At 55.8% G+C, this 26,140-nt stretch overlaps 1 protein-coding gene across 1 annotated transcript in view; it reads left to right on the top strand.

Moving 5' to 3' along the window:
- ELP3 (elongator acetyltransferase complex subunit 3) overlaps positions 1-26,140 on the top strand; it is a 76,137-nt gene that overhangs the window by 22,842 nt on the left and 27,155 nt on the right. Inside the window, exons 8-9 of the mRNA XM_044450336.1 lie at positions 3,960-4,121; positions 7,581-7,707. Coding sequence (XP_044306271.1) covers positions 3,960-4,121; positions 7,581-7,707 — 289 coding nt within the window. The remainder of the gene's footprint in view (positions 1-3,959; positions 4,122-7,580; positions 7,708-26,140) is intronic.

Below are 26,140 nucleotides of genomic sequence, written 5' to 3'. Positions count from 1 at the left end.
TCATCCGGCAGCTCTGGAGCACTGTGGGTCTTAGGCTTTCCCTCGAAAGATTCTTTTGTGTCCTTCCCATGGGGTGCTGCCCACGGATCCCCCCTCTGAATGACACCTCTTGGTTTCTCAGCCCCCCATTTTACGCCCCAAGTTGTTGGCCCTCAGCATGGGAGCTTGTCGGGGGTAGGAGTGGAGCTCTGCACCCAGCAGTTCTTTGTCTCGGGATTTTGGGGCTGTGCATCCCATTCAGTCCTGGCATTAAAAAGAGCTGCCTGGAGTTGACGGAGGGCAGGGGGGTCGCTGGCACGTTGGGGGCAGGTTTGTGCCCAGCTCGGGAGCAATGCTTTGGCCCTTTCACGAAGTTAACGTCTTCCCGGCGTAACGTGCTGCGTGATACTGCCCTGATGAGCAGTGCCTGCAATGCAGTGTTTTGCAAGTGAGTAAATGGATCTTTGAATGGAAGCCGGAAATATGATTAATGCGTGAATGATAAACATTTCGTATCTGTTTGGGAAGCTTAATTGTTGTTTCTTCCGCCTAAAGTGCTTCTCTTACAACTTCAAAGAGGCCTAATTAGGCTGGAATCAAATAATACTGCCTTTCGCCTCCAGCCGTCCGGTTGCTTTTTGTGGCAATGCGCTGTCGATTAGTCATCGGAGGAAGGTGAGTGCTCCGTCATTCGTTCGTTCGTTCGTTCGTTTGTTCATTCATTAAAAGCAGGAAAAAGCTGCCCGAAAGCCGCCGCTTCCTTTGCAGTGCCACGCTCGGCTGAAGTGGGCGCTTCGCGTCTTGCCCAAGGAGAGGTGGGCGGACGCGGGGAGAGGCGGGGTGCAGGCTAGAGGGGCTCCCCCAAACATTTCCTGCTCGCTCTCCATGAGCCTCCCCCAGCCTGGCCTTGGACTGCAGCCCCCATCCTCCTCAGCCAGCGTGCACAGTGGGGAAGAACACGGGCGGCCGTGGGGCAGGCGGTCCTCGTGCCGGCCCCCATAGCCAGAGGGCCCAGGAGTGTGGGGATCTGCGGATCCTAGCCGCTTCCAGCCCCGGATTCTGGCAGCGCTTCTGTGAGTCAAGAAAGGGGGGGCGCTGCACGCCGGGAGCCCCGGACCAACCCCTCCAGCGAGTGCTCCGGGCACTGTCCTTCCCTGGCAGGCTGGAGGCGGGGGCTCGTGGCGGGGCCCGAGCGTGCCACGGCTGCAAGCTGCACGCCACAGGCGCCACGTTGCCCTCCTGCTCGCGCTCCCGGCAGCGGGGGCGCGGGTTGCACTGCCCCAGTCCTGGGGGTGGCACACGGTTGTCAGCTAGCGGCCATGGCGGCCTTCTCCCCCCTGGACTGAGGGAGGCAGGCTATTTGGGAGGGGCTCAGGCAGCGATGGGGGAGACGGACGTCCTTGCAAGGTCGAAGCGACGTGTGGCGTGGGCTGAGTTCCAGGGGCTTGACAGAAGCAAAGACGAGATGCTAATTAGCAGCACATCATTAAACTCAAAATCAGCGCTCTCGTCTTATCATGCTCTGGAGGCACCCGCTGCTTTGGCACAGGCAGGACGTCCAGCTTGCCGACGCAGTACAACCCGCTTTCCCCATTTCCTGCCTCTGTCTCTGGGCTTTCTCCGGGGCCAGGGAGCCGAGCGTCACCGGGCTTCAGGCGGGAGCAAGCCCCTCTGGCTTTTTGGAAGGAAATGCTGCGACTCCTCAGGTGCTGGCGGAGCCTGAATCAGGCTGGCTCTCCTTAGAAGCATCGAAGAGCTGAGTTGGGAGGGGCCACGAAGGCCATCAGGTCCACCCCCTGCTGCTGCAGGACACCAGTTCACACCATCCCACTCAGAGGGCTGCCCAGTTTCGCCCTGAATGTCTCCAGTGTGGGAGAGCCCCCCACCTCTCCGGGCAGCTGGTCCCACTGCCGTATTGCTCTGACCATGAGGAAGCTTTTTTTGATGTCCAGCCTGAATCTGGGTTGTTGCAACTTGACTTGATTATTCCGTGTCCTGCACTCCGGCATCATCAAGGAGGGATCTTGGCCTTCCTCTTTGTGGCAGCCTTTGAGAGACTTCTAGAGGGAGATCATGTCCCCCCTCAACCTTCTCTTCTCAAGGCTGGACATGCCCAGTTCCCCCAGTTCCTCACAGGGCAGTGCTTCCAACCCCTGGATCATTTTTCTTGCTCTCCGCTGGACCTGTTCTAATCTACCTGCCTCTTCCTTAAATCTTGGTGCCCAGAACTGGACACGGTATTCCAGGTGAGGCCTGACTAGTGAGGAGTATAGAGGAACTGCTATTTCTCGTGATTTGCAAGTAATACTTCTGTTAATGCATCCCAAAAGGGCATTTCCTCTTTTGGCGGCTGCATCGTATTGTTGGCTCACGTTTAGCCTGTTGGCCACAATGACTCCGAGATCTTTTCCTTGTTCAGTTCTGTGGAGCCACGTATTCCCCTTCTTGTATCGATGCCTTTGGTTTCTTTGTCCCAGGTGGAGGACTTGGCACTTGTCCTCACTGCATCTCATTCTGTTGCCTTGAGCCCAGTGTTCAAGTCGATGACGATCGCCCTGGATCCTCATCCTGTCTTCCAGGGTGTTTGCTATCCCGCCTTAAAGCACAGTTGAGCGCGGTAGAGCTGGGGATGGTTCGGATGCTGCTCACGGCATGAGAGCAGCCCGTGTCCCGATTGAGTTGCTTACATTTATTGCATTTCCACACAGCTCGGGAGGTGACACTTTCTGGGCGATTCACAACAATGAATCAACGAAAACAGGACAGTAAAAGCACTAATACGTTAAACCGCAGTATAAAGTTCCCATATGCAAATTGAAACAGCTTAAGCATTCCAATATGCAAAAATCTAAAGCAGTGCAACATCGAAAACACTTTCATTAAAAACAGGAGTTCATTAAAACAGCAGAGCTGTCCATCGTGTGCCATTAAATGCCTGGGAAGGGGGGGCAGCTTTGACCTGACACCCAGAGGAAGACAGTGTTGTGGCAGGTGGGCCTCAGCAGGGAAGCCCTTCTGGGGGGCTCTGGGGGGGCACCACTGGGAGCAGCCTGTTCCATTTTGACTTTTTCTGGGTCCCCCGTGGAGAGGGGGAGGCCTCGGGTGCCGATCGTGGGCCTGGCGATGTAGCCTGCCCCTCGGCTTAGAAAGCCAGGTGAGAAAGACGCCTGCATTAGAAATATGCTAATTCCAAAAGCCGGAGAATGTCGTCTGCTTGCTAGGCCAGCTCAGGACTCACGGCAAATGGGCGTACTTTTGGGAGCGCCGGACCCGCTCGGCGAGCCTGTGACGAGACACCACAGAAAGCGAGCCGGGGTGGAACGGGAGCAGGGCCCGATCTCCCCGACAGAGTGCCTGCCTAGTCGGAGGCTGGAGAAGATGCAGAGGAGAGTTCGCGGGTGCTCAGATCTGATGCGACGGTTTTGGCACCCCAGGAAGAAGAGGAGAGCAGGCAGGGACGGGTCCTTCCCTTTCGAAAACCGAAATGCAGCTGTCGCTTTTTAAAAAATGAAATGCAATCTTGTTTGTTTGGACGTGGCACATGGTCCACCCTTCGGAGCAGGTCGTGAAGCAGCCGCGTGTTCCCACCCTTGGCAACACGCAGGCGCAGGAGGGCACCGATCCTCTCTGCAGCTCTTCTGTAAGGCAGCGTGTCCACATGGGCAGCTGCGCGTGAGGTCAGCTGCCGGGCTGGCCTTCCACAAAACCCAACAACACAGGGAGAGAGATGGCCGACACTGGAGCGTAGTCGTTCTGCAAAGCAGTCTGGGTGCAGAAGCATCTCCTTGTCATTAGCGTGTCACCAGATGCTTTGAACTGGTTTGTATCAAAGCCACTCTTGTCACACCATGTTTGACGTGGGACTTAAACTGCCTTGGCTGGACATAACAGGGCTCACATCTCAGCTTCCTTCCTTCCTTCCTTCCTTCCTTCCTTCCTTCCTTCCTTCCTTCCTTCCTCCCCTTCTCTCACGTCCCCAGATACTCCGAGCGAAGCCTTACGAAGTGCATTGGAATTACGATAGAGACCAGGCCGGATTACTGCCTGAAGCGGCACCTGAGCGACATGCTCTCCTACGGATGCACCCGGCTGGAGATTGGTGTTCAGAGCGTCTACGAGGATGTTGCCAGGGATACGAACAGGTGAGCAGCCCTCCAGGGCTGGAGGGGCTGTGCAGGCCTTCCAGCCCAGTGTCGAAATCCCACTTCCCTTCCATGGAATCTCGAGGGGGCTGGCAGGCGAAGCCGGACAACCCTCCCGAGTGGGACCCAGCCGGTTTTAGCTCCAGGGGACTCACGGCCGGCGCAGAGTCTTGGGAGAGGTGCTGTGACCTTTTAGGATGGGAAGCCAGGAAAGTGCCGAATGACTGGAGCCGGGGGAAGTGGATAATGCGGTGCGTCTGTGAGAAGCCGTCTTGGGATGGCTGGGAAATGCCCGCCTTTCAGGGCCCTCTGCCACACAGTCGGTGCAGGCAGAATATAACCCTGGGCCAACCAACTGTGGCGGCTGGGTTAACTATTTGGTTTCATAAGTTCATGGCATTTCATTCCCGCCCAGCAGCCAAAGCTCTCCAGGCCACCCAACACGTTAAACTGATGGAAAAACCTAAAACGCCACCATGAAACTCCCCGGGGCACTTCGGGTGGGTCACAGACCCCCAGGCTGAGTGACTTTGCAAGGTGTTGTGAGGATAAAATGGGGAGGGGGAGAGCCACGCATCACACAGGGGCTCCTGGCGAGAGGAGAGAAGGCAGCGAGCAAAGGCAGCCGGCAGGAAAGTCAGTCCCACATGGCACGATCCGTGTTCCGTTCCCATTCGCTGCTGCAGGTTGTGTGGGGCCCCGGCGAGAGGGTCCTCCCAGGGGAGGGGAGGCCGGGGACTCGCCGCCAGCTGAGTCTAAGTTTAAGGCTGATTACGAGCTGAGACTTGCCAAGAATATCAAGAGCAACAAAAAGGGCTTCGATCAGCATGTAAATAGGAAGAGGAAGGGCAGACAAGCGGTGGGACCACCAAATAAGGAGGAAGGAGCTCAGGGAACCAAGGTTCAGTTGGGATGCGAGGAAGCACTTCCTGAGAGTCAGGACCCCGAGGGAGTGGAATGGGCTTCCAGGGAGGTGGTTGAGGCCCCATTGGTGTGGGTGTTCAAGGACAGGCTGGACGTGCATATGGTAGGCATGTTGTGAGCAGAGCCGGCTGGAGCTGGGGGTCAGACTAGATGGCCCAGGAGACCCCTTCTGACCCACTCTGTTTCTATGTTTCTATGAGTCAAGGTGGGGGGGGCAGATTTCGGCTTCCATTACGAGAAATGTGCTCAGAGGGAGCGCCCTCAGGAGGCGGGGTGCCCTCCTTTGCTAAACCTGATGACGTCATGGGCATTTCGCACATACAGGAGTCGCATCGCTGCATTTAGATAGTCAGCACATCGGGAATGTTTACTCATTCATACCACAAAACATCCAAAGCAACGCCTTAAAGAAGCAGCAGCGACCAGTCCCTGGAAAAATGCGTTGGCCTGGCTCTGGAGATGCCCTGCAGAGAGCCCCTGCAAACCCTCCGTGCCGCTGCAGCCCCTGCCCGCCAGCGCCTTCCGAAGGCCCTTGGGGTGCCAAAACAGGCGGGGGGGGTTCTCTTCTGGGAACGGAGCTGGGTGCGTTCCGGCTTCCGCTCATCAGCGTTTGATTTACCCCGGCCCATCCGAGTCTCACTGCCGTGAATGTCTGTGAGCGGCTGACGTGCAGCCTGCGGAAAACGGCCTCACGCCCTCTGCCCCCTCGCCTGCCCACCTGCGTCCGTACGGTCGACTCGCTGCTCACAACTGCTTGCTAACACAGGCAATATCACACAGTGCGTGTGAAATCCACGTCAAGCGCAGCAATGTCACAGGAGGGCGTACATAATAATAAGAATAGTAAAGATTATACAGAGCAGAGGTGAACCGGATTTGGGAAGGCAGCCCCCTCCTCTGCTGGTGGGGTGGGAGCTGCAGTCACAACAGATTGTGTGTGTGGGAGAGAGAGGGAGAATGAATCTTGGCTTAACGGCCCCCAGATCAGTGGCTGCAGGTGGCGACACACCAAAGCGTCCTTCACACCCCGCCGAGCTCCTTGCCGATGCTCCTTTGTCTTCTGTAAGGGCAATACTGGATGTCGGGACAGAAGGCAAGTGAGGGACGCTGTCCCGGGGGCATCCTGGGAGCGAGACGGTGCGTGTGCGTAGGAAAGGGGGCCGGAGGGGCGCTGGCGCCCCTGCAGCGCTAGAATTCCAGACCCTCGGCCGCAGGTGGTTTTGGCGGGTCCCGGGTGGTGGCCCCCACTTCTGCACCAGTATGGCGGACACCGTTGGCGCCTGTTCCAAGCTCGCCTGAAGGGCAGCGGAGAGGGCTCCGTCGCTTGGGGAAATGACAGTCTTTGGGGTATGAAGCTGGGTTCCTTGCTCGTTTTCTGCACACGATGGGAGGTTGGCGCCCCGGCTGCTCCGTTTTGCTGAGGTGCAGCATGGCTGGCGGAGATCTCCAAAGCCCCCACCGGAGACGGGGGGCCATGAGACCAGCCCTCCTGGTGTGGGGCAGATTGGTGCCTCGCCCTGCTTGGTGGGGGGCGCCCCCTTGGAAAACGCTGAAAAAGAGCCAGCCACAGAGAAGGGCCGTGCACGGCTGCTGGGGGGGGCTCATGGGGTTCGCCTCAATGGGGTATCTGGGCTAGGGCAGGGGCGCTGCACCCCTCCCCGTTTCTCCAGAGGGTCCCCCCTCCCCCAGCACGCCGATGTTGGTGCTTCCGCGTCTGGCCTTCTTCCCTCCAAAGGGCTGAAATGCCTCCCCAGAGGCAGCCAGAGCAATCAGCTGGCGTCCGCTGAGGTGTCGGCTCCTCCTCTTTCGCCTGTGAAAGGAACTAGACCCCAGCAGGAAGAGCTTCGACTAGAGGCTGTGCAGGGGATTACCGGGGAAACGCTTGTCCTGGAGAGCGTTCTCCCTCCTCTTGCTCCTTCATCGCCGAAGGCCTTTTGCCCGCTTCCATCTGAACTGCTCTCTCGGAGCATCCAAAATTCCACGCGGTCCCTTGGAGGCCGGATCCAGGCGGCGGCGGCAGAGGCAGAGAGCAGCGTGCCCCCCTCACTGCCCAGGCCTGCTCATGGGGCAAGAGGGCTCCCTCGGCGAGTGAGCGGGGGCACTTCCCTCGCTGGCTGCCTAGCATTCGTCCTCTCCGGCTCGGGCACGGCTGCCTCTCCCCTGCCCTGCTCCCGGGTCCCTCGAGCGGGAGGCGCTCTCACGCCCGCGTCCGCCTGCCCTGCCTGTGCGGCTCGGGGGGTCCTGGACGCAGGCCGCGGGGAGCCCCAGGTCAGCGCGGCGGGGCACAGCGCGGTGCCGCCTTCCTCCTCCACAAGTGCAGGGTTTCTCCACGTCCCCCTCCTGGGACAGGCGTGCTGAGTGCGGAGGCCCAACCCCCCCGGGGATCTGCTCTCTCCCCTGCACTCGGAGCCGCCTCCGTCCAGGGCCGGGATCGGGAAGGGAGCACCCTCCGAGGACACCCTGCGGGGGCAGGCGGCGCGTGGTCCCCCCTTGGTGTCCCCGTGCACGCCTCTCAGCGCCCTTTTCCTTCCCCAGGGGCCACACGGTGAAGGCCGTGTGTGAATCCTTCCACCTGGCCAAAGACGCGGGGTTCAAGGTGGTGACGCACATGATGCCCGACCTTCCCAATGTGGGCCTGGAGCGAGACGTGGACCAGTTCGTGGTAAGGTGGCCCTGGGGTGCGCCGGCTTCCGCGGGACGCTTTCTGGGGCGTTGCTCGTTCTGGTCCCTTGCCGTTTGCATTTCTGCCCCGGAGCCGTGCACAATGAAGCCTTCCCGGGCAGAGCTGGAGTTGGCACGGAGACGAATTGGAGGGTCCCTCTTGGGCAAGCTGGTTTTGGGAAGGGCTCCAGTGCAAGATCTCGCGGTTCTATCTTGCAACGCGCGGAGTGGATAAAAAAGAATGACTAACATTTAAAAAAATAAGTTGGAATTTTTATTTAAACCGGATTTTTAAATAAAAAGCTTTTGAGGAAAAAGTCTATCTAAGAGTAGTTTGCTACTTAAGATGCTTTCTAGTCCAAAGGTTATTCATCATGAAATAAGGATTGATTTTTAATTATGTGGCATGAGGCTGTATATTTTTTGGTAAATGAATGCCATTAATCCATTTACAATGTCATGCTCTACCAGGGGTTTCCGTAAGATTAGTGGGCAATTTTTCTACTTAGAAGATATTATCACAGATGCTTGGCTTTACAGTCCTCAAAACCATGAATATGTGTCTGCAGAGATCAGATGCCTCTTCGTCACAGGGAAAAAAAATGTTATAAATTAGCATACAGAGTTGAAAAAAAGGTCTTACGCCCATTGTTTCTTTGCACAGCTTTGCACACAGAACCAATCCCTTACCTCTTTAAGTTCTAAGTTTCAAAAAATCCAATGACTAGAAGAAGATTGTTGGGAGTGGAGCAGATCTGCACAAGAAGCCAGGTGTGAGGAGGGAGGGCCGAGCAGTAAAAAGAAAGCGAAGCCTTTTGAGCAGAAGATGCACAAGTCTCTGGGTCTTTTTGTGTCTGTGTCCTGAGGTTTATCATATTTTTCTTTCCCTGGAGGAGAAAACCTACAATGGCAGCAGGCCATAAAAGAGACCCAGTTTGGAAATATTTTAATGAAGTTCCTCTACCTACGGGTAAGGCTGGCATGTGCACATATGATGCAGAAAACTGTGATTTAAATCTAGCCTTAGTGACTAATTTTTTATTTTGTGATTTAAAGCCATTCGATTTAAATCAAATCCACCCTGGCTCCCTGCCTTCCCAACTTTCAGTGTTTCGTAGCTGTGGGGCTCCACAAATGCGTAAAAATATTCATGGTATATTTTTCCGTGACTGGTATGCCAGTACCAAGAAGAAAGTCTTGAACTTTTCTCGGCAGGGATGTTGCTGTGGTCACTTTCTAAGCCACCCAGTGGCCGAAGCGCTCTGGGTGGTTTGCGAGAGCTTTTAGTAGACCTTTGGCTGAGCAGTCGGTCAAACCACGGATCGGCATTTTTGGTTTGTTGTGACTGCTAAAAAGATCAGATGGAAGGTCCTAAAATTGCTCCTGTGAGCTCTGAGCAAGCTGAATTGATTTCATCGACTTGTGCAATCTCGTTTGTGTCTCTTCACTGGCATGGCCGTAAACATCTATGGTTACATGTGATAAATTCCAGTAATTGACAGTAAAATCACCAACTCATAAAGGCAAGCAAGCAAACCGAAGCAGAACATTCTTTAAGAACAGGCCAGACGTAACTTTAAAAGCCAAAGGGCTGCTGAACAGTACAGTTTCTCTGGCCACTATCTGAACTTCAAAAGGGAGGCCGTCTTCTTGGAAGTGGAAAAGGAGGTGGCATCCGTGAAGGTCTCCGATTCGCTGTGGGAGGCGGAGGGAGTAGGAGCCCTGCAGCTATTCTGGTCCCAAGCCACACGTCAAAAGCAGCACCTTGAAACGGGCTCAGAACCAGTGGGAAGCCAGTCCTTCTGGGTCCAAACCAGTGGCATCGCACAGCCTTCCTCAGCCTGGGGCACTCTCCGGATGCACTGGCAAGTCCCGGGGGCCAGGAATGAGGGGGGTTGCGCTCCAGGGGGTCTGGCAGGTACCTGCTTGGGGAAGCTACCATGTGGCTGCTGAGGGAGGGACACCACTGCGTTCTCGGCCTTTTATTAATGGCCACGAAGTGATCCAGCTTAGATTTGCAGAAGGGGAACGTGCGGGTCGGTGCACGGACGTCAGCTGGGCATGCCGGTCTCTCCTTTATGGAGCGTTCAGCCGCCCGGTCGTCTTCCCAGGATCCGAGCTCAGCGGCAGCTGCCCCTCCAGGCTGGGCTTCCCGTCGGTGGCTCGGCCAGGCACAAAGAGCCTCAGGAAGCTGCCGGAAGCCTGGTTGAGCAGGTCTGGTTGTCTGGCCGGAATTGGAGCCAAGTTGAGGCCAAGGCTGGAGAGAGGCAGCAGAGCGGTTGCAGGGAAGCAAGGAAGAGGTTTTGCACGACGCGGGTATTTCTCCCATGAACGCCGGTCCTCTGTCACTTACATTGGCTGCCAGTTGAAGTCCAGGCCCGATTCAAGGTGCTGGCGATGACCTGTAAAGCCCTAAACGGCTTGGGTCCTGGAAACCTGAAGGAGCGCCATCTCCCCTATGTGCCCGCCCACCCCTTGAGATCTGGGGCAGAGGCCCTCCTCCGGGAGCCCTCCTTGAAGGAGATTAAGTGGGAGAGTACCCGGAGGAGGGCCTTCTCTGCGGTGGCCCCCCGATTATGAAGTACGCTCCCCAGAGAGGTCCGCCTGGCGCCAACGCTTCTTTCCTTTTGGCGTCAGGTGAAACCCTGTTTATTCTCCCAGTATTTTAACTGCTAATTTGTTTTCATTGGTGGTTTTATGCTTAACATCGGATGCTGTGCAGCCCCCGCTCTTATTTCTATTTTTATTCTTTTCTGTTAATGGTGTTGTAAACCGTCCTGAGTTGTCTGTGATGGAACAGGATAGAAAAGTTTTAAATATGTACGCAAGTAAGTAATACTAACGGGGACCACTAGGCACCAGACAAAAGACTACCAGAAGGAGCACTTGCATACACACCCCGCGGTACCTGTTCAGGCTTCCCCAGCGGTTCGAGTGATCCAAGGACGGATGTCTTTGCTCACAGCTCGTTAGCAAGGCCCGGCCCCGGTGAGGGGGCCTCCAGGAAGGGCGCTAGCCCCCCAAGGCCAGGCGTTCCGGCCGCCCCTCACCGCCGGCAGGCGGGCGGCCAGGCCTCCATCCGGTCCTGCACTTGGCCGGCGCTGCAGAGGCACCGAGCGCACGGCTCGTCACGATGCTGGCAGATCGTAAATCTTCTAATAATAGACCGGTTGCTTGAATGCACCCCGCCTGGAGTAAAGCTCCATTTGCTTTATCATATCTCTCGGAGATAATGAGAATCTAAAGATAGAGCACCTCGATGATAATCTCTCTCTCCGGGATTGTCTCGCGGATCGATCGCTGCCTCGGTGATTTCCCTCCTGACGGGCCGCATGCACGGAGGCGGCTGCTTCGCGGCGCTTCCAGTACAGCCCGGCCCGCCGGCGCTTTCCGGGCGCGTTCCTCGGCGGGGGCCGGGCGGCCTTGGGGCCCGGCTTCCTCCCTCGGCCCCCGCTTGAGGCTTTGCTCCTTTCGGACGACACTCGGACCCATGGGCTCCGTGGCTGGGTTTGATTTCGCGTCTCCAGAGGGAGGAAGGGGGCTCATCCCGAGCACGGTGCAGACGGTTTCTAGGCCCACGAGTATTTTTTGAAGCGTTTGGTACAGCAGGACTGGTTTCAGCACAGCCGCAGGCTGCTTGGGCCTGCAATTCCATCCCCCACAGCTACCTTATCCAGTGGGAGGGGATGATGGGAGCTGTGCGCTAGAGGGCCACAAATTGCTGCCGCAGGAGCCCTTTCCCTTCTGCTGTTCCTTGTTCTCGCGCGCTCTCGCCCCTTCCAGCTTCAGCGATGCTTTCCCAGTGAGGTCAAGCGGTTCAGAAAAGACTCGTCATTTGGTCCGTCACCCTCCCCTTGCTAGGTCTGTTTTAACAGGCAATCAATGTAAATCGTTAACAATGCGCTTTCACATGTCGGTTTTGGATCCAGACTTAATTTCAGAATACAATTTTAAAATCGTTTAAAACAAGCCTGCTGTAACATTTTTAGTGGTCCAAAAGCTCAAGGCTGAATGATTGGAGCAAATGTCCGCAACTCCAGGGAGGAATCCCAATGGGAAGGGCTGTGCCAAGGCCGCAAGCTGGTCTCATGGGGGTCCACGAATTGAGAAATGCAGAGTGAGCAAGCCGCGGCGGCGGGGGGACTAGCTGCTCTTTAAACGAACCATCGTGTTAGCCGACAGGCTGCCGGTCGCCTATGATGAGCAAGAAGTTGCGTACTGGCGATCAGGCAATAAACCGAAAGAGAGCTGGCTTGTCCACAGGCCTGCTGAAGTGCGGCTCCTGCACAGCCCCTCTTGCAAGGACCCGCTCTAAATATTCATCCCAGATGTGTCGCTTCTGTTTATACACACAGCTATTCATGGAAATGCTGTCATGTTTTGCAACGATAAAACAAACGGCAATCCCGAGAAAGTCAACCAAACACGAGCAGCATTGATACTAACACACACCAAAGATCCTAAAGCCAAGCTGTTGGCGCCATCCAGAAGGCTTCTTGCCAGCCTCCAGAACATTAATGAGACAGGCGCTCTGTGATTCTCCCTAGGAAGGCGGGGCTGTGCTAAGAAATCAGAGCAGCTGCAGCTCCTCTCTGAAATGCAGCCAGAGTGACACCACAACCGGAAGGTATCACAACGGCCAGTGGATAAAATAATTAGAGTCTCTGTGGGAAGGCGGCTACCTGCCTGGCATTCTTGCAGTGTGGGAGGGAGAGAGAAGGGGGTCTCTGCTAAATGCCTTCCCACCCTCACTCCGCAGTATTTCGTGCGTCTCTGGATACGTCCCTTCCTCCACCCCCTTTGCCTTTTTTCCGAGCCGGACCGTGCCGGACGTGGCCCGCTCGCCCAGATTTCTCAGGTTCCCCTTCCTGCCGTTTTCGGACTTGGCTGAGGCGGATCGGGTAGAGGGGGGGTTTGCTCAGCTGCGTAAGCTCTGCAGAACGGAGCTCTAGAAAAGCCCCCTTGAGGTCCCCACAGGAAGGAAAGAGCTGAGATGGAAGTGCAGCGCCATCGTAATAGCAATAATACTGCGCAATCTGCGGAGCCGAGCTAAACGCGTCGCACATTTTAGTATCATCGTTATAGTACATTTATACTCTGTTGTTCTACCTCTTGCGAGGAACTCACAGCGGCTTACAAAGTCCCCTCCCTCTCCATTTTATCCTCACAGTGACATCCCTGTGAGGTAGGCTGGGCCTTGATCCCCAGGGCTGATTCGAACCCAGATCTCCCGATCGCCAGGCCAGGACACTTAACCACTAGGCCACGCTGCCTCTTAGGATGCGTTCCAGTGCGGCTGAATGGAAGCAAAGGAAAATGTCTATTTTGCGTCTCCAAAAGCAACAGCAAGGGGAGGTCCCCGTGCCCGTTTCCAGCCTTCGCAGGTGTCGCGATTCTGCTCAGCAGCCCCCGTGGCCCGTGGCCCCCCTTCCCCATTTGCCCCCCGCTCGCCTCATTTTTCTTGTGCGGTGCCAACACACAGGGGCGCCTTTGATCGCCTGATGCCGGTGTGAGGGTTTTGCCGGCTGTTTAAAACGCCATTAATTCTCCCGAGCCGTTGATTTATGCCAGCTATTAATCGGATAATTTTATACACTCCCCTGCTGGACGGGGGTGGGGGGGGGGTTCTGCTTCCATGCCCTGGGCCCATCGCCGTGCGTTTCCTAGACGTCCTGGCGTGGCGACGGGGATCCCGCGGGACTCCCGTGCGCCTGCTTTTGGCAGGGCAGCCATGCGCCAGGCCCGCTCCGTGCCATGTGCCCTGTCAGGGCTAGTGGGCGGTGCCTGCTGGCCGGAGCCAGGTGTTTTCCGCTCCTCTGGGGTGCAGTTAGCCCACTTCATGGACCAATTGCCCATTAATGCCGCCCGAGGGCCCCCCTCCGCGCAGTCAGTCATCTCCTGACGAGCGAGAACAAAGAAGTGTGAGGGAGAGAGGCAGCGCACGTGTGTGCAGCGATTTCACAGCGCAAATGCACGCCGCCGTCACTGCATCCGGGGGAAGTCGCAAGGAGCTGCCGCTTTGGGCCGCATTCCCCACTTGAGCATCAGAAGTCTGGTGCTTGCGCAGGCCCCAGAGCCGCTTTCCTGCAGCGCCCCGTGGCTGCGCCGGCCGGCCGGCCGGATTGCCCAGGCGGAATCCGGCAGGCAGGCCGGCCGCTGTGGCGGCAGCACCGTGCTCTGCAGGCCCCGGTGGATGTCGGCCTGCTGCCTCCAACCTGGCTGTAGCCGAGAACCATGAGGACTAGCAACCGTGAAAAGCCTTCTCCTCCAGGAACCCTTCTAGAGCCATCCGAATGGCTGGCCGTCACTCTGGCTCATGGCGGCAAAGCCCACAGCGCTGTGTGTGAGGACGCCCTTCCCCGGATCTGTCCCAAATCTCCCACTTCGGATGCCTTCGCCGGGGCCTTGTCCGGTGAGAGTGTGGGAAAATATCTCCCTGTCCTTTTTCTCGGCACCATTCGTACCACCTCTGGCACCCCCCCACCCATCGCTCACCGTTTTATGAAGCTGTGGGGATGGAAGAGGGGAGCTGAGGCTTTGGGGCAGAGCCGGTCCAGGCCCACGGAGGCCGAGGGAGCCCAGGACAGGAAGGGAGCCGGCAGGCTGTGCGGAAGGAGCAGCGTTGCAGGGCGGACCCAGCAGGTTGTAACAAAGGGCGATGCGTGACAAACGCCTCATTTTTCCTCTTCCCTCACCATCCCCTTTCCTTGTGTGCCGAGTCATTTTATAAGGCTGTGGGTTAAAGCCACCCTAACCAGTAAGCCACCCTGGGAGCATGTTTGGCTGATAAATGAAACTCACCAGGCCCAACGTCCGGAGCGGCTGCTTCTGCCAGGAAGCAAGAACAGAAAGACACCCAGCTGGGAAGGCTTAACCCGGGGCCTGGATTTTTCATCCTTCCCTTTCCGTAGGCTACAGCTCTCTAGGAGCCGGGACAAAGGCTGGAGCAAGAGGGCCGGGAGGAAAGGCGTTCACTGCACTCTTGCAGAAACAGGTCAAATCTCAAGACTTTTAAAACTCTTGCCAAGTTTTAAAACCTGCCATTTTTCACAGGCAGCAGAATGTTTAAAAAAGCTTTTGTGCCAAGCGCTCCCCCGCATGCCTTCCGTGCGGGCACATTAGCACAGGCAGAGCAAGAGGTGCTTGGTGATCAAGACTTCAGAAATGTTTTTTAGCGCTCTGCAGCGCTCCTGAGATGCCTGAAATAATGGCTGTAAATTGCAAACAAATTGCAGTCAGTGGAACTATGGACAACTTAATGGCTGCTTCCCCCTCGTCGTCTTCCTCTTCTCAATAACTAAAAATCTTGGCAGAAAGCCACTCGATATTTCTGGGCTGTTTTCCTCCAGCTCAGGACCTGCATGGTGCCTTTGACTTGGGGCCATTTGGTGTCCAGAGCGCTTTGGCCGTCCAGTGGCCTGGACTGTCATTTTGCTACTGCCAATGGATTGGGAAAGTTCATTTTGACGTAGATTTATACAGCTGTTTATCCTTCCCTTCCAATGATTTTTAGATTGCTGACCTTTGTATTAGCAGAGCTGTTGGCTTAGAAAATGGTGAGTCAGGGGAGAGAGGACAGAGGTGTTTAAAATAATGCACGGTGTGGAGAAAGAGGAGAAGGAAACTCCCCCCCCGCCCCCCCATCCCACAACACTCGATTCCAAAGGGGTCACCCTGTGAAGCTGACGGGTGGCAGGTTTGGGACAGATGGAAGGAAGGAATGCTTCGGATTGCATATAGTAAAACTATGGAATTTGCTGCCACAGGAAGTGGTGATGGCGCCCATCTGGATGGCTCGAAAAGGGGATTGGACAGATCTTGGAGGAAGCCATCTGTGGCCTCTAGCCTTGCTGGACACAGGCTCCCTCCTTCACCAGAGGTGGCCTTTCTGCACACCCCAGTTGCTGAGGAGCTGGGCAGAGGAGGTCTTGCACCCATCCTGCTGGAGGGATCCTGTGGGCAGCTCGGTTGCCCCCATTGATTCGATGGACCTTGGGTCTGATCCATAGGAACATGGGAACAGAACAGAAGGGGCCTCCCGGGCCATCTAGTCTGACCCCCGGCTCCAGCCGGCTCCGCTCACGACATGCCCACCATGTGCATGTCCAGCCTGTCCTTGAACACCCCCACCGATGGGGCCTCAGCCACCTCCCAAGGAAGCCCATTCCACACCCTGGGGGTCCTGACTGTCAAGAAGTGCTTCCTGGCATCCAAATTGAACCTGGGTTCCCTGAACTTGGCTCCGTTGGGGCGCGTCCTGCCTTCCTCTGCAGGGGGAACAGGTCTCTACCCACCTCCGTGTGACACCCCCTCACTTACCTGGATGTCGCCAACAGATCCCCTCTGAGTCTCCTCTTCTCCAGGCTGAAGAGACCCAGTTCCCTCAGTCTCGCCTCGTACGGCATCCCCTGCAAACCAGCCACCAACCTTGTGGCCCTACGCTGCACTGACTCCAACCTGGCTATATCCTTCCTGTAACGAGGGGCCCAAAACTGAGCACAATACTCCAGTTGTCGGCGCACCAGAGTCATACAGAGTGGCAGTAATACCTCTCTTGATCTAGACTTTCAGTTCGGACTTCCAGCAGGACGTTCCTGACATGCTCATCTACCCTTTCCTTCTCCTAACTCTTGGCTGTATGACATTATAGATCTATTTTATTTCTCTGCTTCCCAAGAGTTTAAGCTCTCTGGCATCTTGCAAGAGTTCATCAAACAGTATAATAAAATGCAGTGCAACCTTGTAAAAATGCAAGTGTTCCAGAGCAACGAGAAGAGCTAGGAAGGCATGCCGCGAGGAATAGCCTTGCAAGAAAGCCTCGGTGGCATGACTCAGGGCAGCCCAGGGGCTTGGCCTTTGGCATCCCGGCATCAAGGGCACAGCAACCAGGGCTGGTGCCCCAAAAAGTCCTATGGCCCCTCGATGTCATCGCGAGGCCAAAGGATTACAGAATCCCTGTGCCTGGGGGCAGCGTGGCTGCTTGGAGCGGGGACACCTGCAGCGGGAGCAAATGGAAAAGCACGATAGCAGCTGGTCACGCCTGTGGGGCTATGCTTTTCTTCCGGGGTATCGGGACAGTGGCGCCCTCTCCTGCATGTGTGCCGATCTAGGATTGTCGCAGAACTGGTCTAGGAGTTACTTCGGCCTTTAAATCCTGCTTTATGGATCCTTGTATTCCTTTTATATACTTTTGGGTCATAGAAACATAGAAAACAGAGCAAGTCAGAAGGGGTCTCCCGGGCCATCTAGTCTGACCTCCGGCACCAGCTGGCTCCGCTCACGACATGCCCACCATGTGGACGTCCAGTTGAGCCTCTTTCGGCCCGAGACCTGATTTCGCTTCATGGAACCACCCTGGGAGGCCAAGCGTGATTCCAGCGGTGGTGGCGTTTCATGCCAGCAGATTTCCCCTTCACGCTCTCACTCTCGGCGGCAGGAGCCAGTGCGGTGTCGTGCGCCGAGTGCTGGCCTCTGGCTTGGGAAGGGTTCATCCACGAAGCCTGTGCTCCCTCACAGGGTTGTTGTGCGGACCAAAGGGAGGCAAGGAGAGCCACGCGAGCCACCTGGGCTCCTTGCAAGAAGACGCGAGGGGGCAGGATGCCAGTGAATGCGCACGGAGAGGCATTGCAGAGGCACATGCGAAAGGCGGAAAGCCAGCCAGTGGTCCAGGGCAAGGGGACGGGGCTCTCTAGACGGAGCATCTTCCCCATCGGCTTCCTGTGAACAGTCCGCAGCCTTGCGCCTGGACTCGCCGCTCGAACTCTGTGAGGCTCATGAATCACGCTTTGACACTGCTCCGGGCAATCTAGAGGGCCGGGTGAGAACCCTTTTCAGCCCTCACTTGCATCCTGCCTGCGGATTAATTATTGCTTTTAATTACTGCATCCCTGGCATTTGGGCTGTCTTAAATAATTGCAGCAGGGAAAGTCAGCCGTGTTAATTGGATTGCGGTGTCCTCCCTTGCGCTGGGCGCAGGTCGCCACGTCCCAAGGCGGTGTTGATCCGAGGCTCCCTCTTTCTGTGCCTCGTGGGATGTGCCCAGAAGAGGGGAGCAGGGGCACTGAGCCCCTTTCTGCCCCAGGGCCGAATCCGGTATCAGGACAGCTCTTTGGGCCTGTGCTCCAGATAGCCGAGCTTGAAGTTCTCACGGAGAGATGCCGCAGTCTTCCAGAACGGGGGGAAATGGTGCGCCTCTCCCCACAGGAAACTCCCTGCATGTGCTTATCGTCTTACAGTATTTCTTGCCCTGCATCCCGCAGAATTCATTTGGAATCAAATGGGATTTGATTATGGAACACGCCCCCCAGAAAGGTGTGCCTGGCACCGAAACTTCATTCCTTTCAGCGCCAGGCCAACCCCTTTTTATTCTCCCAACATTTTAAATCTTAATTGTTGTTTTAATGGGGTTTTATCTGAGGAGTGATGATGCTCTGCTTTTTGTTGTGGTGCCATCCTGAGGGTTTTGTGATTGGATGGTATAAAAACGCTTTAAATACATAACATAAATAAAATTTAGCTTTGGTTCTCGGGAGAACATCTGGTAGCCTGTAACCCACCTCTGTCTTGTTTCAGTCTTGATCTGGTTTGCAGCTCAGCTTTTCATCCATTGCCTTCATTCGCCGCATGGATTTGTTTTTCGGCGCCAAGTTAAGACCTTTTTATTTCAGCAATATTGTAATAAGTTCTAATATTGTGTCCTATATGTTTTTAATGATACGTTTATCATTAGCCAATGATAATTTATTCATGTTATATTCATGTTATATTATAAGATGGAGGAGGAGAATGATGTCAGCTGCCTTGAGCCCTTTGTAGGAAAAAGGCAGGCTATAAATCGAAAAAATAAAAATAAATACATTTTATTTTATTGTATTTCATCTATGTAAGCCATCCTGAGGCTTTTGTGACAGGACGGTATATAAATATTTTAAATAAACAAATAAATGAAGACTCCTTTTAGGAAAGCAAGCTGGCTAACTCCAGTACTGGGCACGTGGTGTGCTTACATATACGAGTGGGGTGGTGTGAACCGGTGTCCTGCAGCAGCAGGGGGCTGGACTGGATGGCCTTCGTGGCCCCTCCAGCTCTGCCCTTCTCCATCTTCGATATGAGCAATCTAACAGTTACCTGGAATTGTCTTCAGCGTTAAGCAGAACACAGGTCTTCCTGAACCGCTTTCTTTTTCTTTATCTTTTGAACTCAAGGGAGGAAAATAGCTGCAGGTAACCCTTTATGCATCTGGTGAAGAGGTTAGTTCATGAATAGCTTTTTTCTGCCCTTAAAAAGTAAGTTTTCAAGGTACACTGTTATTCTCTCCTGCTGTGCTGCTCCTCCGCAACCCATAGTCTTACAAGAGAGAGAGCACAGAAGTAACGAGAAATGTAGCAACCTTTCCATTAAATAGCAGGGGAGTTAATTTTAGGGCTTACTCTAGGTATAGAGCGCATTGAAGCCAAATTAGGTTACCAGGTGGTGGCATCTAACTCCTTAACCCGTGCACCCTTTGATTTTCGTTTGTCTGTTGGAACATTCCTAGGTCACTCTGTCGTCCCAGCAACATCCCCTAAGACCATGTACATGAAAAATAAAGCGCACTAAAACAGTAGAGATGCTAAACTCCAGAAATTGATGAGCAGCAAGAGTGGAGGAGTTCTAGAAACTCCAAAGGGCGTTCAGTGTAACGGAAACCCCCTGAGGTCCCACCAAACTGCTTGAGCTGCGAAAACCGCTGAGCAGCCGGTTTTCCAAATTGAGAACATTTTCCCTGGCAAGGGAAGCGTCCCGTGGTGCGTGGCTGACGTTGGGAGTGGCAGTTGCCGAAACGTGGCCATGGCTGCCCTTTTTCGTGGCCTCCCAGGGAGCGAGCGCAAGTTCAGGGAGGCGGCCTGCCCACGACGGCTCCGGGAAACCTCCTCCTCCCTCTGCAGCGCTTCGCTTCTGTTAATGCCCAGGGAACCTCAGGCTTGTGCAGCATAAAAACGCATTCATGGATGGATGAGTGGGCTGAGACCAATCCAGTGCATTTCAAAACCTTCCTTTTAGGGACAGCTCCCGCTTACACGAGAGAGCAAATGCAGCTCCCAAAGTGGGCAGATCTTCAAATGATTCATTCATACCCACGCCTTGTTGTAGTTTAGCCACAAAGTCGTGCCGACCCATCACGGCCCCACGGACAACATTCCTCCAGGCTCTCCTGTCCTCCAGCGTCATCTCTCTGTGCCTTTTGGTACTCTGTGTCCATGGGGTTTTCACGGCAAGGGTCCTGGAGTGGGTTGCCATTTCCTTCTCCTGGGGATCATGTTTTGTCAGAGCTCTCTGCTACGACCTGTCCGTCTCGGGTGACCCTGCACGGCGTAGCTCATAACTCCATTTCTTCGGAGGGATTCTTGCCTGCAGTAGCATACCTGATGGTCATCTGAATTATATCCCCCCCATTCCTGTCCATTTTAGTTCACTGATTCCTAAGATGTCGATGTTCAGTCTTGTCATCTCTTGTCTGACCACGTCCAGCTTGCCTTGATTCATGGATCTTACATTCCGGGTTCCTATGGAGTATAGATCTTTGCAGCATCGGACTCTCCTTTCACCAGCAGATACATCTGCAACTGAGTGTCCTTTCGGCTTTGACCCAGTCGCTTCATTCTTTCTGGCACTACTAGTACCAGCCCTCTGCTCTTCCCCAGTAGCACATTGGGCACCTTCCAACCTGAGGGGCTCATCTTCCGGCATCATATCTCTTTGCCTTTTGGTACTGTCCATGGGTTTTCATGGCAAGGGTCCTGGAGTGGGTTGCCATTTCCTTCTCCAGTGGATCACAATTTGTCAGAGCTCTCTGCTGTGACCTGTCTGTCCTGGGTGGCCCTGCACGGCAGAGCTCATGGCTTCATTGCGCTACGCAAGCCCCTTTGCCACGGCAAGGCAGTGATCCATGAATGGGGTGGCGTGACTTGGTGTCCTGCAACAGCAGGGGGTGGACCAGATGGCCTCCATGGCCCCTTTCAGCTCTACTGTTCCATGATTCTGTGAGGAGGGGGCTGTTTGGGAAGGATCACCTTCTGAAGTCCTCTGGTGGCATCTTCTATCCAGCATTGGTCCTACATGGAGTAGACCCATTGACACGAAAGGGACTTCCATTGGTCATGACCAGTGCCGCTTTTCTTCACGTCAGTAGGTCTATTCTGTGCAGAATAGAAGAATTCTGTGTCTGTCCTGATGTGTCCGCAGCCTTTCTCCTGTGCTCTGCTGGCAGGAGTGGGCCGCGCCAGGGGCCCCAGGGGCCACTTCCACTCCCCAAGTGGCCCCCAAAGTGCAGAGCAGTGGGGAAGAAAGTGGCACTTTCCATCCAAACTTGCGTTTCACGACCGTGAGTGTTGGCAGCGTGGTGGCTGCCAGCCATCCCAGACTCGGGCTACTGGAGCAGAGTGCGGTGCTCGCTTCTCCAGCCTCTTTCCCTTCTCCGGAGGGAGCAATCCATTGCTTTTGCTCGCTCGTGGACTCTTCTGCACCTGAATGTTGGAAGCAATCCCACGAAGATCCACTCCGGGCAACACAGAAGCGTCAAGTACATCATCCCAGAGCTCCCTGAACAGGTTCTTCCCTGCTTCCGATGGACCTCCGGAGGTGTTGACGGGCCCCATGATCTGGATCGATGAACGGATGCCGAACTCTTCCGCATCCCCGTTTGCTTTGGGTGGCTGCTGAATTCGGAGCAGGGGGTGGGGCAGGATAATTTCCAGCCTCCAGCAGCCTTTCATGCAGAAGCCCCCAAGGAAGAAGCCCGAATTGATTACTTTCGTGTGGGTAAACAGCCGAGTGACTGCTTTTATGCCCAGAGGGTTCGCGGACCGTCAGTGAAAGCAGTCGCAGCTTTGAAGTGTTATTCTTCAGCGCGCTGTTCATTAACCTGCCAGGAATGCAGGCACAGATAAGGCTGTGCGTTTCACCGAGTTTGAAGTCGTTGGCTCGCGCAGCTCCCGGATTAGGCGGACAAAATTAATCTACTGGCTGTTGTGGGTCTCTTGTGCAGCCACGGCCTGGGAGGGCTTTGCCGGGCAGGCACGGGACAGACGAGGGCCGAGCCGAAAACGGTTCCGCAGGGTGCGCAAGGGCACGGGCGTGTGCGCATTTCTCGTGCTGTCAAAAAGTGCCCCCTTGGCGATTTTTCGCAGGTGTTGTGGTTGCTCATGCCTTCCCTGCACCTGCCCTCTGTCTGTAACATCCTCTTCCGATTAGCCCTTGTTCCTTTTGCTGACTGGGATCAGCCACGTGCCCAACCCGAGAAGGAGAAAGGAGAAGCCTCTGTGGGCCCGAGGGGCAGAGCTTGCCCCAGGAGGCCCCGTGGCGCCCAAGATGCCCGGGGAGGAGTATTCGCGCGGACCGGAAGCGATTGGCGGTTCTTCAGGATTCCAGTCGGCAGCCGCAGACCTGAAACGGAACCAGTCGTCCTCCGGTGCCGCCTTGGTTCCTGTTCCCGCAGCTTGGAGGGAATGCCAGGAAGGGAGGGACGGCCTCTGGACTGCCTTCCCTCCCAGTTGCCCTCCGTGTGTTTCAGATTTCAGCTCCCATCTGCCTCTGCCAGCGACTGGGAATGCTGGGAGCTGAAGAGGGGCAAATTATGCGACAGTCCTGGGTGACATAAGAGGAGGAAGACTCCGGTGCAGCTCCGGAGGCGGCACGTTGTGTTTTGAGTGCGTGCTGTCCTCGTAATATTTATTGTATTTCTTTATTTCTGTCCCGCCTTTTTCCCTCCCAAGGAACTCAGGTTGGCTTGAATAATTCTCCTACCCGCAGTCTTCTCCCCACAACAACCCTGTGAGGTAGGCTGGGCCGAGAGTCTGTGACTGGCCCTAAGCCACCCTTGGGCACCATGGCTGAGCAGGGACTGGAACCCAGGTCGGCTGAGTCCCGTCCCCCGCTCTGAACGGGCTCTCCGTAACCAGGGCTAGCAGGAGAAGTAGGGGGGTGTGCCAGGAGGGAGTGGCGAGGCTGACGGGGCCAGGGCTGGTGCTGGTGCTCCCTCCGGAGCAAAGGGACAGACCCCTGTTCACAGACTCCCACCCAGTGTCAGCTCCATTGCAGCCAGTGTGAGTTGATAACTTTATTTATGTTATATTTTATTGTATTTTATCTATGTGAGCCGTCCTGAGGCTTTCGCGACAGGACGGCATAGAAATACTTTCAATCAATCAATCAATCAATCCCGTATTTAAACCATAGTACAAGGTTCGCACAGAACAGCAAGCCATGATTCTGGCAACTGACTTTACATGCTCCCAAGCCTTAGTTTCTAAGCTACCGCAGGCGGCTCTTGTTATTAAAAGCAACCAGAGCAAATCACAGCACAAACGAACAATTAATTTGAAGCAGAAGATGGAGTGCTGAAAGGAGCAACACTGAAAGCTTTTCAGTTTAAAGTGGCAGGCCATAACAACCTGTCCCGGCTCTAATTTAAAGCTCAGGAGAGCTTTAAACGAGTGAAGCTCTCCTGCCATGAAGGGCTTCAGTCGACGCCGACAGGTGAGGAGTGAGGGACCTGAGCCTTCGAAAAGGTGATTTCTCCAGTACCTCCCCTTTTGGTCCCACCTAATCGTGAGCAGAGAGAGGCCCTTTTGAAATCGGTCCCTTTCTCTTGCGTGCACATTTTCTACATATCGAAAGGTGGTTCTCCTTTCTCGGGTGTCTTTTGAACTGCACCCCGGTAAAGGGGACCCAGTTCCACAGATATTTATCCTGCGAAATCTAGATAATTGCCTGTTTGCAAGGCAGCGGATTGGCTCTGGAATATAATGGCAGCCGTTGCGCAGCGGACTAAACACCCTCTCGACGCTGATGAGAAGCCAGCAGTTTCCTGGCACCAAAATGACTAATTTGTACCACTCACGCCCTGATTATTTATGCTAGCAGCTTTACAAGGGTGGGAATGAATTGAACCTGCCGATGCCATTAGTGGTGGTAACAGTGGGAAGCAGCTTTTCTTTCCATAAAGGCTTCTGCTAGCAAAATCAATGATCGTGCCTGTGAAATACGGCTTGTCGCTCTCCAGGTCTTACTCGTCCGCCGCAGACGTGTGTGCCGCGGTGTTTATTGACATGTTGGCGTTTGCCGTTCGTGCGGCAGCGGCTGCCCCTCGAAAAAAGCGAGGCCCCTGGAACTCTGCCGCACCCGCAGCATCTTGAGCAGCGGGCGGCCCGGTGGCTGTTTTGTTTGTGGCAGAAAGTCGCGTGCTAATGTGCACGGGCTGCCGTCGGGACAAACAAAGGCGGGCGCCGTTCGCTGTGCCCGCACAGCCTCTTCGGGAGCAGGAGGGCGAGCCGAACCTGCTTGTGCGCAGCAGGGGCGACTGCTCGAATATGCCGAAAGGAAATGTTAATTCTTCCCCCAGGTGGACGGTTGTCCTGCAAATGCCACCCTGGCTGCATTCTCAGCCAGAGGGGGACGCGGGCACACCGGAGAGCCCCGGTCCCTTTCGCATGGCATTCTGCGCCGCCTGGCCAGCCTGCCGCCCCTTGGGCAGTGCACCCTGGGGGCACGGGGGCGGCAGCACCTCCTGCCCATGGTCCTCAGCAAGCGCACGGCCTCGGGTGCTCGAGGTGGCATGGGGTGCCCAGGACTGGTGTCTGTGGGTGGCTGCTGCCACCTCCAGGGCTTGGCCCGCTCCCCGTGGGCCTTCCCTGATTGGTCCTGCCTTGCTCCCTGGGCAGCCTCATGACATGGTCCCGGGTTCTGGTGCCACAGGAGGGAGGAAAGAAGAGCCGCCACCCGCTTTCTCTGCTGCGTGTGTGATTCTCTCCGAGTCTCCCCTGGCTTGTTTTTCCTTTCCGAACGAAGCTGCTCCAGATCGGCAAGCTTTCCTCTCGGCCCTCTGCAGCCTCCGACGTGCCGTTCGCTCCCCGTGGGGGTGAACCTCTGCAAGGGTGAAAGCCGCACCCAGGTGGGGAAGGAAGGGAGGCGGTGCCTGCCCCATCCCTCGGGCCCCATCGCCAGCCCTGCTGGACGCCTGTTGCGCCATTTCCACGGGGCCGACTCACCTGAGGTGGGACCGAAAAGGAAGCGAGCCCCGCACTGCATGTGGGCTGAATGGCTGCTTAGGTTGGCGTGGGGTTTTGTGCCCTTCCAACGGGAGCGTGAAGACCATCGGAATGCCGGTCCATTCCCCATCAGCCTGCCAAGAGCTCCCGGTTGTCCCGTCTTCCACACAGGGGCATCCGGCAGCCCCCAGGGCGAGGGCCTCTTCGCGGCGGCCCCTCACCTCTGGCACTCCCTGCTGCTCACGCGGGTCCTTGGCAGTGTGTCGCTGCCTGTTGAACACTTACCTGCCCAGCCAGGCCTTTGCAGGTTGAGCAGCTGGGTGGGTCTTCCTTGTTGTGGCTTTTACTTTTGCATTTTAGTGGTCGAGCCAATGACTTTGTGGGTGATTCGGCTGTGGCAGCACATCACCCTTGCAAATCAACAAATGGAGCCCTGATGGGTTGGACCAAAGAGGCGCCTTGTCCAGAGTCCTGTTTCACGTGCTCGCTGATGGTTTGTGCTGTCCGCCCCCCTTCCCGGGCAGTGCCCTGCCTCCCCTGTTGCCCCTCACCAGCAGTCCAGAGAACCCGCCGGGAGGAGCGGCCCTCGGCTCCTTGGTGAGCTGGCCTGGTCCCGGGGCCTGGGGCCAGCGCATCCCGTAAGCGCTGCATTGCAAGGCAAAGCACACAGGCTGGGCCTGGGAAGCCTCAAGGAAGAGGCTGAGATCGGGGCTGTGCCAGCTGGGAGGTGCCCGGTGGCGAGGGCCTGGCATCTCTGCGCACTGCCCCGCTTGCCCGCTGGCGTGCAGGCACACCTTGGAGGGGGTGCGGGTTCGGTTCCAGGCCCCCGCCATCAGGCAAGCCTTGCAAGAAACGGAGGCGCATGGGTTTTTGAATCACTGAAAAATTGCTAGCCACCCACTGAGCCCAGCAAGCCGGGTTCTTGGCGGGGTGGAGGGCCTTGCCTGGAGGCGGACGGCTGGCCGATCGAGCGGAGCTGCTGCAAATCCGCCGTGAAGGTTGCCCCATCGATTGGCTCTTCCTTCCGCGAAAGGTTTCTCTGCAGCTCGCACTGCTGATGGACGGCGTTTCTCCCTCAGTAGCGGGTCTTTCAAAATTGGGGTCAATCCATTCAAACCCATTTGCTGCTTCGCTGGAGTAGCTCTTTCGCGTTCCTTCCAGACCTTCCCCTTTGCATTCACAAGTCGGCTGGCTGTTTGGTGCCTCGCTCTCGCCGTGTCTCAACTTGCTGCGTGAGCGCAATCATTTCTAGCTTTTGATTTCAAGTGAGAGACGCGCGGCTCCCTTGCACTTGAAGGCGGGGAGGCCGTTGGAGGGTCATTCAATGGACTGCCTGCATTATCGTCATTGTGCCTCAGGGAACAAGGAGGCCCACGGAGAGGGAGGGAGACGAGCCGGGAGCGGCTG

Source organism: Varanus komodoensis, unplaced genomic scaffold (genome assembly GCF_004798865.1).
Source record: "Varanus komodoensis strain SLA01 unplaced genomic scaffold, ASM479886v1 scaffold64, whole genome shotgun sequence".
Classification (NCBI taxonomy): domain Eukaryota; kingdom Metazoa; phylum Chordata; class Lepidosauria; order Squamata; family Varanidae; genus Varanus; species Varanus komodoensis.
This window is presented reverse-complemented; position numbering and strand designations above follow the sequence as displayed.